The sequence below is a fragment of the Osmerus eperlanus genome, chromosome 26, assembly GCF_963692335.1.
Source record: "Osmerus eperlanus chromosome 26, fOsmEpe2.1, whole genome shotgun sequence".
Taxonomy (NCBI): Eukaryota; Metazoa; Chordata; class Actinopteri; order Osmeriformes; family Osmeridae; genus Osmerus; species Osmerus eperlanus.
In genome coordinates this window covers 6,714,014-6,733,313 of record NC_085043.1, presented here as the reverse complement: position 1 = coordinate 6,733,313, position 19,300 = coordinate 6,714,014, and the positions used below count along the sequence as shown (strand labels likewise).

General features: G+C 44.9%; 3 protein-coding genes across 8 annotated transcripts; 2 read left to right on the top strand and 1 right to left on the bottom strand.

Moving 5' to 3' along the window:
* The first annotated feature begins 404 nt into the window (after positions 1–404).
* Positions 405–3,599, top strand: pycr3 (pyrroline-5-carboxylate reductase 3). 3 transcript variants are annotated; one of them, XM_062452205.1, is made up of 7 exons: positions 405–552; positions 897–991; positions 1,094–1,158; positions 1,362–1,541; positions 1,999–2,211; positions 2,344–2,436; positions 2,785–3,596. In XM_062452205.1, exons 2-7 carry the CDS (start codon positions 916–918, stop codon positions 2,989–2,991), a joined length of 834 nt encoding a protein of 277 aa, XP_062308189.1. In that variant the 5' UTR covers positions 405–552; positions 897–915; the 3' UTR covers positions 2,992–3,596. The 3 variants fall into 3 exon arrangements, with proteins under 3 accessions (XP_062308189.1, XP_062308190.1, XP_062308191.1); XM_062452206.1 differs by having other exon boundaries at positions 413–564; positions 2,785–3,599; XM_062452207.1 differs by having other exon boundaries at positions 441–539; positions 2,785–3,599.
* A 213-nt stretch (positions 3,600–3,812) lies between these two features.
* On the top strand, positions 3,813–10,422 carry eef1db (eukaryotic translation elongation factor 1 delta b (guanine nucleotide exchange protein)). 3 transcript variants are annotated; one of them, XM_062452202.1, is made up of 9 exons: positions 3,813–3,961; positions 7,464–7,587; positions 7,678–7,749; positions 8,457–8,522; positions 9,147–9,231; positions 9,357–9,466; positions 9,570–9,767; positions 10,014–10,208; positions 10,310–10,422. In XM_062452202.1, exons 2-9 carry the CDS (start codon positions 7,468–7,470, stop codon positions 10,346–10,348), a joined length of 885 nt encoding a protein of 294 aa, XP_062308186.1. In that variant the 5' UTR covers positions 3,813–3,961; positions 7,464–7,467; the 3' UTR covers positions 10,349–10,422. The 3 variants fall into 3 exon arrangements, with proteins under 3 accessions (XP_062308186.1, XP_062308184.1, XP_062308185.1); XM_062452200.1 differs by lacking the exon at positions 3,813–3,961 and adding an exon at positions 5,571–6,995; XM_062452201.1 differs by lacking the exons at positions 3,813–3,961; positions 8,457–8,522 and adding an exon at positions 5,573–6,995.
* A 1,609-nt stretch (positions 10,423–12,031) lies between these two features.
* LOC134012666 (GDP-L-fucose synthase-like) lies at positions 12,032–16,644 on the bottom strand. Of its 2 annotated transcripts, none has more exons than XM_062452204.1 (10): positions 16,436–16,644; positions 15,879–16,039; positions 15,653–15,767; positions 14,603–14,731; positions 14,436–14,509; positions 14,217–14,350; positions 13,967–14,098; positions 13,777–13,856; positions 13,548–13,647; positions 12,032–13,258 (listed from the first exon to the last, which is right to left on the bottom strand). In XM_062452204.1, exons 2-10 carry the CDS (start codon positions 16,034–16,036, stop codon positions 13,203–13,205), a joined length of 978 nt encoding a protein of 325 aa, XP_062308188.1. In that variant the 5' UTR covers positions 16,037–16,039; positions 16,436–16,644; the 3' UTR covers positions 12,032–13,202. The 2 variants fall into 2 exon arrangements, with proteins under 2 accessions (XP_062308188.1, XP_062308187.1); XM_062452203.1 differs by having other exon boundaries at positions 15,879–16,036.
* Between the last annotated feature and the right edge of the window lie 2,656 nt (positions 16,645–19,300).

The following is a 19,300-nucleotide window of genomic DNA, read 5'->3' as shown; positions in this document are numbered from 1 at the left end:
TGCTTGTGTATGGTGTAGTAGGATGAAGACGAAATATATAAGCTACGCGTTTTACATTTTCAAATGTTAGTTACATCAATCTAAGTGTAGGCTACAATAATACTACACATTTAAAACAGTTTAAAGCACGTTACATCTATTATTATTGAGCATTGAAATAAAAACGTGATTACCTTACGATTGCTTTGAAAAGTCCTTGGACAGATATAATTTCAGTTTAACTAATGAATGAAATTCTGTGGTTGGGCTTGCACGGCTGGTAAGGATGAAGCCCTTTAATTAGGCCCCGCCCTGTTTCAAATGACAAGCCTGCCACTAGGAAAGGCATACAGTGTGGGTCTGTTTGATTTGTTAAACAGCGCAGCCGAGGTGCAATTTCTGTGTAGACGCAATGGCACAAGAAGTTGCTTGCTTGGTGCAACGACACAAAACAATCTATAGAGCGGTTCTCTGTATTACTATCCAAACAGTGCAAGATTGATCCTGAACGAACCAGCCGACATACATGTATGAAGTTTAGGGGCAGAAATCAAGATTAAGTAAGAGATCAAGGTAAACACCTAGGTAATATACTGTAATATGCTGTGCAGTGAAACAATAACAGAGCAGGCAGTTGTAGAAGTACAAGTACGTTAGCCATCTAGCTAGCATACTGTAGCAGCCCAATTGACATAATAACCGACGTTATGGTGGACAAACACGTGCATCATGTTAAATACTTTTTCATGTTGAACCCGGTAGTGAAATCAATGATGACAAAGCTGTCCCTTTTTTTTGCTGTGATTAAAAATATCGGACAAATTAAAATTCTGCATATGGCGTGTGCCCAGTGTCCTTATGAAACACCGCCAAGCTGTTTAGTGTCCCTGCAGATTATCACCTCCTCTTCCCCACAGATTCAAATTGACCTAGGGGATGGATTCTCCCTTGAGGGTGGGCTTCATTGGCGCAGGGAACATGGCCTTTGGCATAGCTAAGGGCATGCTGTCAGGTGAGTCTGGAGAAAATGTATTGCATTGGTGATTGCTTTTATTTATCTAAATGACAATTTAGATACAATTTACAAGTCAATTGTAAAAATGTTCTACTTTAGGTGATGTCCTTCCCTCAAATGTTACAGTGAGTGCCCCATCTCAAAGAAACTTTGGATGCTTTCAGGTAGATATAAAAAATAAAACGCTATCTCATACAGCTTCAACATTTACTTACAATACTTAGCCTACTTTAGTATTTTCTGGAAGAAATTGTGCATTACTATTATTTATTTTAAATGTATTATTTAGTGCAAGAGTACCAATTATCCGTCCATGGCTGTATGTCCTGGACATTGAGCTAATGCCTTGGTTTTCATTGGTTCACAGGAATTGGGGGTTGCTGTCACTCATTCTAATGTCGATCTGGTCAGAAGTTCTGATGTTGTTTTTATAGCAGTCAAACCACACTTTGTTCCAACTGTCCTCAATGAGATATCACAACATGTGACGCAGAAACACATGATTATCTCTGTGGCAGCAGGTGTGACTATCACAACACTTGAGGGGGTGAGTCTTAACCCTCGTGCTGCCTTTGGGTCACATGACCCAAAGGTTCATAACGAACCATTGTTGTGTTTACCCAATTTTACCCAATACAAAAACAAATAAAAATAATTTTCTTTTAACCATTCCAATGTGGGGGGTCTGAGACAGCCCGACAGTTAAAAGAAAATGCTTCACTTTGTTTTTGTATGAGGTAAATTTGTCGCAATACGACGGTGGGTCACAATGACTGATGGGTCAGAATGACCCGAAGATAACACAAGGGTTAAGCAAGCACATAGCTTGGTTTAATCTGCCTGGTTGTAAAGACATTGCTATTTTGTTACATTTGCTAGCCTACCAGATGTGTGCCTGTCTGTGTAGTTGTCCTATAATGTAAACTACTGAATACAATTTAGCAAAAAATAGGCTAAAAACAGTTTGAAGGAATGTTTACAACCCTATCTTGTCTTTCCTGAAGCTCTTACCTGCAGAAACGGTTGTCCTCAGGTTGATGCCCAACCTACCCTGCCTTCTCCAGGAGGGGGCGATGTTGTTCTCACGGGGCTCACAGGCACGACCAGAGGACGGGGCTATGCTCAGCTCACTGTTGCAGCACTGTGGCCTGGTGGAGGAGGGCCCAGAGGCCTGGATTGATGTGCACACAGGTCTCAGCGGCAGTGGAGTGGCGTTTGTGAGTGGGGAAGGGGGAATGGGGTGGGGAGAAGGAAAGGAGGCAAGGGGTGGGGAGTAGGAAAGGAGGCGAGGAGAGTCCTCCGGTCTCATGTGATTGATATTGTTTTTGTGTGTGTGATGTTTTTGGCAGGTGTACCTGTTTGCAGAGGCGCTGGCTGAGGGCGCCGTGAAAATGGGCATGCCAAGTGCTCTAGCACACAGCATTGCTGCTCAAACTATACTGGTCAGTTAAAGAAATCTGTCTCAACTGTTTTTAATCTTTTCGTATAATGTGCACCTCCATTCAAATGTTTGGGGTCACTTATAAATGTCCTTATTTTTTTTTACATTTAGTCATTTAGCAGATGCTCTTATCCAGAGCAACTTACAATGAGTACAGGGACATTCTCCCAGAGGCAAGTAAGGTGAATTGCCTTGCCCAAGGCCACAACGTAATTTAGCACGGCCAAGAATCGAACCGGCAACCTTCTGATTAATAACCCGTTTCCTTACCCGCTCAGCCATTTGACCCCCCTTTTTTTTTTAAAGAAAAGGCAAATGTTTGTCCATTTAAAGTCATTGTTTCCTTCAGGGTGCTGGTCGGTTGTTAAAGGACTCTGGGAAGCATCCGGCTCAGCTGCGTTCAGAAGTGTGTACCCCAGGAGGGACCACCATCTTTGGACTTCATGCCTTGGAGCAAGGTGGCCTGAGGGCTACAACGATGAACGCCGTGGAGGCTGCTACTGATAGGGCCCGGGAGCTTGGCAGGAAGTCAGCAGGAACAGGAGACAGGAAGTGAGGATTCTCCGTTTTCCTCCCTGCCCATAGCATTCATGTTGCTCATTTGGGGAGGGGACTTTACCTGGCTAACATCTCTTTGAAAATACAATGAAGAGACGTGGACACAGGACTTCAGAATCGACAAGTCTTATTTAACCAAATGGCTGGTCTTTTGAAATTGCTTGTGATTCTAAACATGTTCCCCTTCTAAGATGATCCACGAATGTGAGCCAAATGTTATCATGAATGGGTTGTGAAAAGATTGATAAGAGTTGTGTAACTTGAGTTCTCAAGTGATGGAGGAAGTTCTAAATTAAAATGTATCCTGAAAGGAATGTATTACTGCTGTGATCAATTACAAGGGAACATTTTATAGGTGTTGGTCAGTCATAATGTGGAACCAAAAACATGTCCATAGTATATTCAGTATTATGTTATTAATATTCCATATTTGACTGGAATGGACACAAATATTCATATTAATTGCTCAACATTAAACTCAACTGAACTGTTGTGCAATTGACAACATTAGCCCATATGTCAATGAAACTGTGAATTCATTTTTATGGACTAAAAAAATATAACCTGGTTATCTTTGTCCTATTGTAACCAAATATCTCAAGGCTGTGAGACGTATTCATACACAGCAGCCCCTGTCTGTGGAATTAAAGTATTGTCAGAATCAGGAAACTGGCAAGACCAAATTCAGGGAATGTACCAAGCTTTGAAATGGGAGAGTCGTGTTTACAAATATTATTGAAATACGAGAGGTCTTCGTGAATACATGTCAGTGTGTGTAATTCCAACTGTTGTACTTAATAAACTAATATTTGCTCGGTTTATAATAATAACCGAGCACCCCCTCCTCGACCCACTGACATTCTATTAACCCACTTCAAGTCCCTTTGATTTCCTTCCGAGTCTGGCTAAGCACATTGCTTGAGGAGCACGCAGATCACTAGCCCTGTGAAACACTAAAACACGGAACAGTAAGTCACTGACATTTGGATTTTATACAATGAAACAGTTGGAAAAAATATGAATGACTATGCTTGTCAAATTATTTGAGTGTGGAAGAGTTTGTATATAAAAGGACAATACTGTCGTAGCTGACATGGCTAGCTAGCTATGTTAGCTTGCTGACCGTGTGAGCTCGGACCAACCGGCAGCTACTAGCTAGCTGGGTGGTACATTAGCAGCCGGCAAGACCGCTATCTTGCAAATACGAACAATTAACAAATATAATTTGTTCATATATTCAGTCTTTTTTTTTAAAGAATATAAATAACTAGCCCGACATGATTGATTTCTAATGTTACTGACATTGTGTAGAAAGATAGGAGAAAGCAGCATTTGTCAGACGGCACCTGCCTCGAGGCTGTGCGATGATGGAAGTCCATTTGAGTACATTATTCAGTAACCTTGTATAACAGTTTTTCAATGTCCTTAAATACGATTGTCTTATGATTGTAAGATAGTACAATTGATCCAACCATCCAATAATTGAACCTTTAAGCTAAGTAACGGGATCTATTGTTCTTTTATATTGACCAATTTAACACCTATCTCCCTTTTTCTCCAATGCTTGAAAGAATCGGAGAAGTGAGTTGCTTGCTATATTTGACAAAGCGATGTGTGTGTGTGTGTGTGTATGTGTCTGTGTGAGTAATGTAATATGAGTAGTGTAGTTGTTCTTGACAGTATACAATGTCTACTTTGATTTTAATGTGTGGAAGTACAGTTAACAAGACAATATTGTGATGTCCCCTTTGATCATGGCTGGTGGTGGCTGAATGGATGAACATAATTTGAATTTAACTCAGGTCGTTGCTTGCTCATACATTCACTAAGGAAGGTGAGTCTCAGAATGTTGCTCAACTATCATACCGGGAACGTTTTACTTTTATCTAACAAACTAAACATTGGCAGTTTCAAATCATACCGGGATAGCTCAATCCTCATGCGTTTGAACTAGATTTGGCTGAACAAACTGTTTCTGGAAACAACTAGATGTATTTTTAGGAAATTCCATTTCCTGTATGACAGTGGAACTATGAATCATACATAGTTATAGCATGCCAGATGTACAGTATGAATGGCTTTCAATAAACCAGTGTTGCCACAGAATGCAAAATGGCAAATGGATATCATGTGAAACGTTTATAATGTTTTGTTGTTGTTGTGAGCCTGTTAGAACTGATATCCCCATTCCATGCTTACTTCCAGTCATTCATTTACCTGGCCACACCCTTGGTTCTAAGGCCTATACTTTCTATTTCAAAGTGTTTTCCCCCCTTCTTTTACACATGTGCAGTGGATGCTCATGTTAGAGAACAAGTTTGTGTGAGAGACTATATATTTATTAGTTTTTTTTCCCTGATATGGCACCCTGTTGATTTATCCATGTCTGCCAGTTGCCAGACCATCGAGTGGTAACCAATGGTAACCTCACAGGAAGGAGACTCGCATGAACTCAGGGTTAAAGAAGTGCATCCCATTCAATCATAGGCATCGCTCATCCTCAGCTGATCTGCATGAGACGCTTCTGTTTCCTGCATGCACATGTTCTCTGGGATTGATTCATTGCCTGACCTCAGGAGAATTGTCATCGGCCCAGGTTCTTAAGCAATTCAGCGTACCTCTGCATTTGAGAGGTTTAAAATGACTGTCTGCTTCAGAGACCAATGTATCAATCCCCCTATGTAACTAAACTCCTGTGTAAACTAATCCTCTAGCCTGTCCCTGTCACTCTCTTCCTTTCTGCAATGGATCAAAGATGAACACCCAGAGTTTAGAAATGGAACAGTCCAAGCATGATGTCACACCTGTCCAATATTCGGTGGACTGTACCACTGAAGTTGAGGCGGGGGTTCCGATGCAGGCCGAACCAGGCCAAAGGAACGGGGATACTTCGTCCTCGTCCCCAGAGAGCGGTAGCTTGAACGGAGACGCCAAGCGGAGCGGAAAGAGCCGCCGTCGCCGCAAACGCTCGGCCCACCCTGAGAGCTGCCCTGCGGCTGTGGAGAGGAAGGACCAGGAGTCGGGGCAGCTTGTCCAGACCCACAGCCCAGCATCAAGCATCCTCCTGGGCCTGCACTCCGAGTGTGCCTCGGTCTGGTTCAACCACCGGGTGTACGAGCAGGCTGAGAGCGTTTACCAGTGCTGGCTGGCCCGCTCTGCCAACGGGCAGACCCAGCCTAATGGATCCCTTCTGACCACAGAGGCTCTCCCCACCCCAGGGCTCTCTGTGTGTCTTTTCGCACCTGCTGGTGGCCACGCCAAACAGGTAGCCTGCCCCGGTGGGGTGGAGAAGGTGTCCGTCCACAAGACGTCTTTAGACCAGGCGGAGAGCAGCGTTGCTGAAGAGCCCCAGCCGGCGAGCGTCCCAAACACCCTTTCCCTCTCGCCCGTCCGCCCGGCGACACCTTCCACCCCAGACGAGGGGTACTTGTCCCTGGCCCCGACCCCTGCCACGCCCACCCAGCAGACAGCTCCCGCCCCAAGCCCCCCCCAGCCAATCAACGGGCTGCCTCGTGTCCCGGCGGAGCTGCTCGGAGACGTGTGGTTGGAGAAGCCCCTCTATGACAGAGCCGAGGCCACTTTCTACCAGAGCCTCTACGGCAACAACAACCTGGGCTCTAGCCACCCACGTGTAAGCTGTCCAAGTTCCCCCTCCACCTGTAGAGGTAGCGACTACCACCCACAGAGCCTGGAGGAGGAGGAAGAGGAGGAGGAGGAGAAGCAAGGGCTGGTGCTGGTCGCACAGGGGAAGGCGGAGGTGTTCCACGCCCTGCACCCCATTCAGGAAGAGGAGGAGCCTGGCGACGTCGCTAAAGAGGAAGCCTCGGTGGGCGGGGCCTGCTACTTCCTCCACCCTGACAGCGAGAGGTTGTGGCTGGATAAGTGGCGCTACGACGCAGCGGAGGGTCGGTTCCATGCCGCCCGGGAGGTGGAGGGGGCCGGCGGGCAGCAAGACACTGGGCCGTCACCAGCACTCACCTGCTCCAAACTTCTGGGGGACAAGTATGACCTTGCCCTAGGAGACTGGCCTTTCCCCAAAGCTCATTGATTTGCACTTTAGTGTTTCTTTCTCTTGTCATTTTTGTTTTTCTTCCATTTGGGGGGGGGGGATTTGATTTAGATTTTTTCCTCCCATGTTTCTTCTGTTCTGATTTTTATATCATTTGATGATTTTGAGTTGGTTGTGCCTGCTATGCAGTTTCATTTCCTGGTTTTGCATGCTTACATCGTTGAAGTCCTCAAGGTTGAATCTTAAGTAGAGGTGCCTGGAAATGTCATTTGTATTATTCAAATCAAATTTTGGGGGACAGTTGCTGGGTTGGAGTGGAGCATCAGGGGGGTCATCGTGAAACGCAGATCAGGTCAGCTAGGTCAACGTCATGAACATGACTGATTTCGGCCCGTGCACTAACCTTCCCGATGTTTCTCCTTTCGGCTCTCTCTTTTTTTCTCTCTTTCTCTCGTCTCTAGCACCATGAGCGCCGCCGCCGTAGACTTCCTGGCCCAGGAGAAGATTTGGTTCGACAAACCTCGCTTCGACGAGGCGGAGAGACACTTCTACGAGCGCGCGAACGGAGCCTCACACTCGGCGCAGGTACCGAGGCCCACGGCCTGTCCGCGTGCGTTCATCCCTTTTCCCGACGCGCATGCTCTGCTCTGACCCGGCCCCACTGTGTGTCCTCAGGAGCTGGGAGCGAACAGCATCTTACTAGACATCGCGCGAGCACGGGAGAACATCCAGAAATCTCTAGCCGGAGTGAGTACATGACTTCATGAACTCGCACGCTTCTAACTTTCTTCGAAGTTTTTCTTTTGAAATCCAGGGGATTTTCCTCGCTTCTAGTTTGTCTGGTACAAACTGGTTTCGTAGACGACCACATTCACCTCACGCCCAAACTGGTCGGCCATGTCACACGTCTTAACTTGGTGTTGTTTGGTTGTAACCAGCAGTTTTTACCCTGACCCTTAACCTCTGGGGTAGATAACCCAGTCCGGAACATGCCCTTATCACCATCGCTGGGAGAACTAGCATATGTGGGCAGTATGAGTGAGTTTGTTGCCTGCCTGTTTTGTTGAACAGGGGAATTCTTGTAAGTGCAAGTTATTTTTAGTACTTTCATTGTTCATTCTTATTCAAGCCTTGATGAATGCATGCGTTGTTGATGTTTGGCTGCATGAACGCTTTTTGTGGTTGTGCTGCCCCTATTGAGTTTATATCCTTTATTTTATATCCTTGAGTTTATATCCTGCATCTCAAGATTCCTTGTGTGTTTTACAGTATCGTTCGTGTCCTAAATGCTCTGTCTATGGTTTTCCCCTCGAAGGTTTAGTCCTAGACCCTGCTTTTGGTTATCATTTCTTTCTCTAGCCTCTGCTCACTCAACACTACCAACTTCATTCATCTCTTCATCCCCCCCTTCCCTCGTTTCCTGCCCCCTATCCCCACCCAAACCCCAACCCCAGCTCAAGACTTCGCTGTTGCCTAGCAGAGTGTCTCGCCAACCCCTCCTGAACCACCAATCCCTGCTTGTAAGTGTCCCAACCTGTGTGACTTGAACCCACCCCACCGAGAGCAAAGTGACGAGAACATTGTCTCTAAACCCAGCTCACCCACACACTTCCTAGCTTGGCACTACCCTCCCCTCCTACTCTCCCCTATTCCCTGGTGGCCTGCTACTGTGTGAGTCAGAAAGCAACACAGCAATTTGACTGCAAGGTGGAGCAGTTTAATGATTGGGTTCTTTTTGGGGGGTTCACCGTATAGCACAATGAAAGGTCAGTTTATTTTGGTGCCCTCTCTCCTTTATTGAGTCATTCACACACAGGCCACCCCTCCTCCCCCCCCCCTACTGTCGACCCTTCCACCTGAACACCTACGCTTCTCTCAGCCTGCCATATCCTCCTCAAGTTGCTGTGTTTGGCAGCCAGGGAAACAGGCGTGTGTGTGTGTGGTCAGCATCAGGGCTCCACTGGGCTTCCTGACCTCACTTTTGAAATTGGGTTTCTTCTTCTAATTCATGACTGTCCATTAGTCGGAATCGTAGGCTTTGCTCTGACCGGCTTGGTGGAATCGACCGGCCTCCTGCTCTGTACTCGGTGCTGTGCTGTCCCAGTCACGGCAACTCCTTTCTGTGTGTGTGTGTGTGTGTCCAGAGCACAGGCGCTGGAGCTGGAGAGCAGGGGGAACTCGTGTCCCGCATCAGGGGCCTGGAGCAGGAGAACCAGAGCCTGCACAAAGGTCTGTGGGCCCCACAAGCACATGGAATGAGTAGCTGGTGTATACGCATACTGGTCAGGTGTCACGAGCTGCGGTCTGTGGGACCTAGCTAGCTGACTGTCTCGTCTCTGCGCTGTGTTTGTCAGTGGTGGAGGACCTCCGGCTAGCTCTCTCCAAGCTGGAATGTAGGGTGGAGGTGCTGGAGAAGTCCCCTGTGAGAGCCCCAGCCCCGCTCCTTGCAGCGCCCTGCACAAACGTGAGTCTCCCTCCTAGTTATGGCTCAGTCAGGACTCTCTGACGTGGGGGGGGGTAGCCCTTGTGCTGTCTATCAGGTGTTTGATCTCTGTGCCCCCCCCCAGGGTACCCCTGTCCAAGCGAAGAAGCCCAGCGCCCCGGTAGAGGAGGAGGAAGATGACATTGACCTGTTCGGCAGCGACGAGGAGGAAGACCTGGAGGCCGAGCGAGTGCGAGAGCAGAGGCTGAAGGAGTACGCCGAGAAGAAGGCCAAGAAGCCCGCCCTCATCGCCAAATCCTCCATCTTACTGGACGTCAAACCTGTACGTCACTGTCCCTTGCTGCCTGATTGGTTTCCGCTTAACATAACACTTCTGTGTTATGTTTATGTCTGTTTATGCGTGGCAGTCATTCGCATTCCCTGGTAAACGTGCTGTATACGACAGCTTTTTTAAGGAGCTTAATGTTCCTGCACCACATGCATTTTAGCAGTGTGTTCAACTTAGCCTTTGTGTGTGTGTGTGTGTGTGCGCGCGCGTGTTGTGCTCACCCCTGTCCTCCTGTCGCAGTGGGACGACGAGACGGACATGGCCAAGCTGGAGGAGTGCGTGCGCTCGGTGGCGGCCGACGGCCTGCTGTGGGGCCAGTCCAAGCTGGTGCCCGTGGGCTACGGCATCAAGAAGCTGCAGATCTCCTGCGTGGTGGAGGACGACAAGGTGGGCACAGACATGCTGGAGGAGGAGATCACCAAGTTTGAGGACTACGTACGTAACGCTTTCCCATTCAGAGCCTCAGAGAGCCTCTCAAAGTTTCCAGAGGGTGGGTGAGCAGAAGGTCTCACGGTGTGTCTTCTGTCCTGTCGCAGGTCCAGAGCGTCGACGTCGCAGCGTTCAACAAGATCTGAGTTGTCTGTCTCCCCCTCCACCTGCTGCTGATCATGTCACACGGTTCCTAATAAAAGCTTTTGGTGCACTCAAACCCCTCTCGGCTGCGTTTGTAGGAATGTAATATTACGTGCAGTATTGTGTCTGTAACCAACTTCTTAAACGAATAAGGCCAAGATGTACCTGCTCTGGTAGCATTTATACAGGTATGAAGTTTGATTTATGCACTGTGCACTTAACCAATTTCCCTGTATAAACAGCTCCCTTAGTTGTAATCACGTCTCTAATGAGTGAGAGACAAAAATTGATCAGAAACAGTACTTAATTTATTTAGAAAATATGTTCCTGTAAATACAATAAGATAGCGTGTCTGTAAATCACTGCAGAAATGGAGGTTTGCTGTAGTTATGATTTTGAACATTTAAAAACAGGAAATGACAGAAACATATTCTTCTGTATCCTTGTTCCTGGTGTGTGGGATGATTAAGACTTTATAAAGCGCTGTCTCTCAGCGTAGCCTACCAGATTACTGCCCATCCTGCCACTCACCTGCTGATCCAAGATGAAGCTGATCCTGACTGCATTACCTGGGCTCTTCTCCTCACAGGTAACAAAAAATAATAGGGATGGGCAATATATATCGAATATTAGCGATAATATCTCAATAATTTTGACGACGATGTAAAAATTGAAAATGTTGTGAATATCGTTTTTTTTTTTTTTTTTTTGCTGGTCCTTGTGTTGCTTGTGTTTTAACCCTTGTGTTATCTTCGGGTCATTCTGACCCATCAGTCATTGTGACCCACCGTCGTATTGTGACAAATTTACCTCATACAAAAACAAAGTGAAGCATTTTCTTTTAACTGTCGGGCTGTCTCAGACCCCCCACATTGGAATGGTTAAAAGAAAATAATTTGTATTTGTTTTTGTATTGGGTAAAATTGGGTAAACACAACGATGGTTCGTTATGAACCTTTGGGTCATGTGACCCGAAGGCAGCACGAGGGTTAAGATCGCCGTCTGGCTCCTCTGTGTACACTCACACAGACACACACAGACACCATTTGTGCACATGCTCACAAAGAGCATGTGCGAATCTGGGAATCAAGTCTGTGCAGCGCATCTATCATAACCTCCTTCCTGCCATCTGTCCTGCCTTCTAACTTATTATCATTAAACGTTGCAGTAGTGTCCTGTAACTCGGCTCCTTCTAATGGTCCAGTAAATGGCACAACCCCCTCTACTGGTCCAGTAAATGGCACAACCCCCTCTACTGGTCCAGAATTAGTGAGAAGTTTGTATGAATGGGACTGTTTACAAGCTAGCCGACAGCTATTCTGGCTTTACAGCTAGCAACAACTGTAGCTAGCGTTTTGGGCCATGTTCCTGTTCTCTGAATTGGGTTATCTAGCAAGTTATTTTACAGTCATGCCATTTGTTTTTTCTTCCTTCATCATTTTCTTTGGAATTGCGTTGCTGTTGTATTTCGCAGTAGTGGCCAATGCTAGACTCATTATAGAGTGAGTAGGCCTATACGTTGATTTGGGTTAGGGTTAGCCATGTACTTACTTATTACCTATTTAGCCATTATGTTTGACTTTATCATCACAGTTTGTTGAATGTTTCATTACAAAATATATAATTTTTGTTTAAATGCTAGGTTTCATCATTGTGCCAAACAAAGAATGTTTAATTCAGACATATTTTACAAAATGTTTTATTTTTGCATGCCCATGTGCATTTTTGCATTATGTATTATTTTCTTTTACGATTTCATGGAAATCTTCCAGTGCATATAATAATAAAAAAAAATGTTATCCAATCACTGCAGTTGTTTTATGTTGTAGATCTTGCGTGATGACATGTTAGTGAGGTGTTAACATGTTTTTCACTTTGAAATAATGGTCCAGATTACAGTTACTGCGGCATGACAAGGTAACTCTTGAGTAATTAGTGAGGAGTTAACATGTTTGTCACTTTAAAATAATGGTCCACATCACAAGTAGTTACTGCATGATGACAAGGTAACGCTTGAGTAATTAGTGAGGAGTTATACTGGTTTTCATAAGTAATAGGCCTATAATAAGTCGAATTTTATATTTGACACATACGGTACAGACATACATTTATGTGAGGCACTAGTGATATTCTAACAAACATTGTAATCTGGAAGATGTGGTTTTGCGCTTATCGCAACATAAATGCAGGATGCAAATTTTTTTTGACAAGAGAACATCAATGTTTATATTCATATCCTAAAGAGAAGTCCTCCTCAGGCGACTACTGTAACATAAAGGTAGGTGTTTGGAGTCAGAGACATTTAACTGACACTCAAGAGCTCATAATAGTAAACGAATCCAATCATGAGTGTCAGCATCACTTCCTAATTATTAAAAATAGTCACAATCTCAACCTGTAGCTAACGTATCTGAGGGGATATAATATTCATAAACTGGTTTCCACAAAGAACCCATTTGAGGCACAAGCTTCTGAAAAGTTATGACCATGTTCAGAGTAAAACAACCAAATTGTTCACTTTTTAGACATGTTACTTTTGTGATTAGTAATTAATTGGTTATTCTTTCTTAATTGGTAATAGTTCACAAGTAGTTCTCAAGAGGATACATTTATTTAGTAATAACCAAATACCTACCAAGGAACTACCTTTGTTGTAAATTAGCTATTACTTACTGCTTAGTTAATCTTGGTTCCATATTAGTTAATAGCATTAAATTCGGTGTTAATGTAGAACTACCTATTACTTCCTGCATAGCTACTTGTTAACAACAGACTATTATTCTAAAGTGTTACCTAGTACAAACAATCCTCATACGTTCTGCCTTTCTACAGTACCCAACTTGGCAGTGTTCACCGTCACTTACGAGCTGTGTCGTAATTGGCTACAAACCAGTCACATGTCTCCTTCAAAGCTGTAAAAACAGGAAGAAGAAAAGATTGTGCTAGCATCAGTCAAGACAGGTCTCAATGTGGACTCAATTGGTCTGACTCAGTGGTTCTCAACCCTGGTCCTCAGGGCCCCCCTGTCCTGCATGTTTTAGATGTTTCCCTGGTCCAACACACCTGATTAAAATGAATGGTCATTACCAGGCTTCTGCATAGCTAGATAACGACTCATTCAGTTGGAGCAGGGAAACATCTAAAACATGCAGGACAGGGGGGCCCTGAGGACCAGGGTTGCCATCATATTAGAGCTCCTACCTTGATTGAAGGGCGTAAACTTGACGTCGGGCAGGTAGCGTCGCAGCTTGGCATTGCTGGCTGTCTTCTTGAACTGACCGTCTGATTTACTGGTGTCAAACTGGAGAACATGGTTAAAGAATGAAACAGTCAGCTTTAATATTGATAGAAACATTTCGCGTTTTAAGTGTGCCTGTCTGTATGACTGTTTATATGACTGAAATGTTACATTCTTCCATTGAAAGGATACAACTACTTCTCCCTTGAACCCCAGGGCTTGGACAACGGACTCGGCTGCTTCCTTGATAGACAGCTCATCCTCCTCATCAACTGTGTCACACAGGCAGGAGCAAGACTTAAAACTCAGCAGTGTGTGGTTAAATATATACTAAGTTTACAATACATCCAAATATAACCCCGGCCACCTGTTGAGAACTCACCAGATAATATGATTGGGTTCACTTCTTTGTATTCTCTCAGAACCCACAGAAAAAGACGGGCCAAATCTAAAGAGTAAATGAACTGCCTTCTGGGACTGCCTGAGCCCCACACTGTCAATGGGCTCCCTTCCTCTAACAAGACAAACACACAATGGAGAGGCACAATATAAAAGATCCAGTAGTTGGCAGGCATAGAGCTTAAGCAGGGGTTGGTCAAGTAATATGTTGAAGGAGCAAGGGTGTGTCTTACGTTGTGCTATAAAGGCCTTGTGTATGAGGCCTGGCAATACATGTCCATCCTCGATGCTGAAGTTGTCATGGGGACCAAACACATTCGTTGGGATAACTGCTGTGTAGCGACTCCCGTACTTCTCTGCATGCGCACTGCAAAACACACACACGCAATCTGATTGGTCACACGGCAGTAACAGATATTTATGAAATGATTCCTTCTGACTTCTCCACACACCAGTTGTGGACATCGATCATTCTCTTTGCGTAGGAATACCCAAAGTTGGATGGATGAGGAGGCCCGTTATGGATCTGGAGATGAGGAAATTAGATAAACATCAAGCTATTCAATAACCATCATATGGATATAACCTGGAACCGTGACACACACACAGTGCCTCCTACCATGGTTTCGTCGATGGGGTATGTGGTCTTATCAGGGAAGATGCAGGTGGAGAGGCAGGACACCACCTTGACCACGCCCACCTCGTGGGCTGCCTGCAGTACGTTGTCGTTTATGTAGAGATTGTTCCTCTGAAGCACACAGACGGACATATCCATTGGCATGACAGCCCCCAGCCCCCAAGTAAGCTCAAGTCTCTCCATTATCTATCTGGGTAGGAATAGGTTTGGGTATCGTTTGGATTTTTACAATTCCGATGCCGAATCGGTATTTCTAAAACGATTCAGATTCTTGAAAAACTGAAAAATGACATCAAAGAAAGGCTCTTTTATTGTGTGTTTTTGTTGTTGTTGAAAATTATGTAAATTGAACAATATATTAACGTTTTAAAGTAGCCCACTTAAATATATAATATTAAACCTAAGTCACCTAACACACAGCTACAATAATTTAATAATAAAAAACCGTTTTTTTTATCAGTTTAACACTATTATCAAGTAACAACAAAATAAATGTTATGTTAAGAGCGTCTGCTAAATGTAAATGCAAATGTTGAGTTGGTATTGTGGCAACCCAGGGGCGCAGCACCATGGACAGCGTCCCAGTAGACACCACAGGCAGTCCGATCAGCACCTTGGGCAGCGGCATCCCCCCTTGGTTGCCACAGGATGCTAACTAAACCAGCTTCAAACTTTAGCAGTTCTTTTGCAAAAAAAATACCATATTTATACAGTACTGTGCATAAGTCTTGGGCATTTTTTACACAAATAATGTCTTTTACTGTATTTCTGCAATTAAATGCTACAGCTTTTCTTGAATTACATGTTTCGATGAGGGCGGTGTGTACACGAGGGCAGCTTTTATTATTATTATTTAATTCGTAATCGTAATTCTATTAATTAGTAGGTGACATTTCTGGTGTCTCGTCGGTGCGGAGGCAGATGAGGATACTAATAGTTATGCAGAAAGTTTTGTACCTTACCTATTTGTAGGTAGGAATCAAAACCAGTCCGGTCTAGTGAGCTGTCAGCATGATACAGCCTGGCTCTTACCCAAAAGTCCAGGTTGGCCTTCATGTTTTTGTAGAGGCCACCAACCATGGCAGCCAGGTGGATGACATGGGTAGGCTTGTGCTTCTGGAAAACAGCCAGCGTCTCCTGGAAGTCCCTAAATTGGAAAACACAAACACACACAGTAAAGTAGTGTTTGTACTGAAGCAGGTGATTTGTCAAGTTGAACTTGTTTTAGTGTGCGTAGTTAAACCAGGTGAACCCTCACATGAGGTTGGCATCCTTGGAGGAGAGGAAGACCCACTGCTCCGCCTCCTTACTTCCTTCCTCCTCGTTGACAACGCGCTCTATTGCCTTGCCCACCAGGCCTGTGCTTCCAGTCACCAGCACCCGCATACAGCCCTTCTGCTTTTCTGCACAATCCATCTGCTGAAAAAATATATTTGTTTCCTTTGTTTGACTGTTTAACTCCACACATACTGTCGGTATAGGACAGTGGTTCTCAACCCTGGTCCTCAAATACCCCCTGTCCTGCATGTTTTAAATGTTTCCCTTGCCCCAACACACCTGAGTCAAATGAATGGGTCGTTATGTAGTTATGCTAAATATCTAAAAGATGTAGGACAGGGGGTATTTGAGGACAAGGGTTGAGAACCACTGCCCTAAAGCATAAGAGGTAGAACGCTAAAAAGTAATAGCTAGAAACCCCTGAAACTGCTGAAGTTTTTGATAGCTGAAAAGGTGCAACGGAAGAAATAGAATATGAAGAAGTTGAATAAAGATTTGAATAACTGTTATAACTGTTAGCGACAAAATCATACTTACAGCACCTCTTTTTAGCAACAGCAGTTTAGCAAATACTTCTTTAAATTGTCAAAGGTTTTCAAAACTGGTGGCTTGTAATTCCCGTGGAAGTACACAGAGCAGCGCGCAGCTAAACTAGTGTCTAAGATCTACGCGAACCCTGAGATTGAGGCGTGACAAAGGTACAGACCGGAGCCCAATAGGGTGCAGCAACCTGGAGACCGGTTCCGGTTAGACCAGTTTTGAACAGAACAGGGAAGCAATGTAAAAACAGGGCAGTCCTGGGGCAGGACTACTGTCATGTCCATGACAGAGGCCCTTGTTATATTTGAACATATGTAATTACCTGGAAATAAAAGCTGAAATGTTGAACTCTGGTCTCACATTCATCGTTTGATGTCAAGCCCAAATGTTTTCAGTCTACAGCAAAAACAAAGGAATTGGCCTCACTGTTCCAATACTTTTGGAGGGCACTGTACCTACCTAATGCACACACTACCCACAGTCCACACATGTAAGCAGAAATTATGACATGTAAAATAACAGCTTTAAAATACTCAAACGGTTCGAATATAAAAAGGGTACAAATCTTGGAGGTGTTGGGGTGACGTCAGTCAAGGGCGGATATAGGACGTGTAGTCTCCGTCATGGACATGACAGTAGTCCTGCCCCAGAACTGCCCTGTTTTTACACTGCTTCCCTGTTCTGGTGGTGCCGTTACACAGCTGGCGACAGGACAAGGACCTACGTACATGAACGTCAGAAGAAGGGAAGGTCCCAATCATTGTTTCTGTTCACAATACTGAGAATGTTTAAAATGTCAGTCAGGGTGAGGCTTTGTAAGAAAGCACAAACCCGTTGCTGGCCAAGGATTTTTTGGGGATGATCTAGCAAGTCTTCTGGCTCCATGACCCCATCCAACTCATCTCTGAGAGGTTGGAAGAGGGAAATGCTACTAAGTTACTTCAAAACTGGTCTAACCGGTCTCCAGGATCACCCTAACAGGGCTGAACAGATACTTTTGAGGGGTGGAGCAAGATGAGTCTTTCTGATAGTGAGACTGAGGGGACTCAATCTGCTTCTCTGGTTCCAGGATTTTACTTGTAGGTGGAAGGGGGAAACTGGCCTGCTTTCCTCCAATCCAAGAACAAGCCCTTGAAAACTGTGTCACAAAAAGGCAACCCACCCATTTGTCATGTGAGCAAAAGTATTGGAACATGTGACTGACAGTTCAAGTTTCAAGTCTTTTATTGTCAGATGCACAGAACAACACAAGGTCAGACTGGGCACTGAAATTCTTTGCACAAGACAACGCTAAGCAACCTGGCATAACATAACATATAAGTACACAGAACATAGATTACATACATGATAGATAAAATATAGTAAACCTCCTGAATATATAAATAATTTACAATATTTAATACTGTATACTAAACCTCTAATACACATAATAACCTATACTAACCTAAGACAAGTGAAGTACAATTAGTTCAACAATTAATAACTTATACTAACTTTATAAACATATACTAACCTAAGACAAGTGAAGTACAATTAGTGCAATATTGCTGATAGTGAAACCAGTAGCTGAAAGTGACAGTGTGTAATGTGACTAGTGAGAAGTGTATCAGTGTCCATATCAATGTTCATTCAGAAGCCTGATGGCCCTTGGAAACAAACTGTTGTCCAGTCTACGTGTGCGAGACCGAATGCTTCGGTATCGCCTGCCAGAAGGTAACGGGGTAAAAAGACTGAATGATGGGTGGTAACAGTCTCTTAGAATCCTGCCAGCTTTCCTGAGGCATCGTGTGTGGTAGGTGTCCTGTAGGGCTGGGAGCTTCCTGCCGATGATGAAATCAGCAGACCCGACCACACTACGTAGGGCCTTGCGGTCCCTGTCTGTGCAGCTCCCATACCACACTGTGATGCAACCAGTCAGTATGCTCTCTATAGTGCATCTGTAAAGGTTAGTGACGATAACTGAGTCCATTGCCAAACTTCTTCAGTCTCCTCAAGAAGAAGAGGCATTTCCGGGTCGCTTTGACCACCTTGTCCGTGTGAGCAGACCAGGTGAGATCATTGCTGATGTTCACCCCGAGGAACCTGAAGCAGCTGACCTTATCCACTTCGAATCCGTTGATGTGTAGGGGTGCATGCTCCTCCTCCTGCCGCCTCCTGTAGTCCACAATGATCTCCTTGAGAGTTGTGGCAACCCAGGGAGCTGGCATGTGGCACCTGCCATGTGACTGACTGCCTAGTATGCTCTGACCTGGTGCCTGTAGCCTCGGGGAGGGAGCTGCTCTGAGGTCTTGGGGTGGTGCAAGGACTGGGGTCTATTTCCACCTGATCCTGTTTGCTCAGCTTTTTGAAGAAGTCTGCTATCTTACCCCTTCTTTTAATGTTTGAAGTGAACCAGGGGCGTCGTTAGACCCTTTTTACTGGGGCACGTGCCCCAGTACAAATCTGCTGTGCCCCAGTAAAATCTAAAATTTGAGTTTTAACAATTTACCTAATTAGTCAGTGCGCACCTTCGCCGCCCTAGACAAGATGTTTCAACAGCACCCGGTGGTGCAGGACGATTAACCCTTGTGCTGCCTTCGGGTCACATGACCCAAAGGTTCATAATGAACCATCATTGTGTTTACCCAATTTTACCCAATACAAAAACAAATAAAAATTATTTTCTTTTAACCTTTGCAATGTGGGGGGTCTGAGACAGCCCAACGGTTAAAAGAAAATGCTTCACTTTGTTTTTGTATGCGGTAAAGTTGTCGCAATACGACGGTGGGTCACAATGACTGATGGGTCAGAATGACCCGAAGATAACACAAGGGTTAATTAATGGACGCGCTTCGGAATTTGGCGCCCCCCTCTTCATGGCGG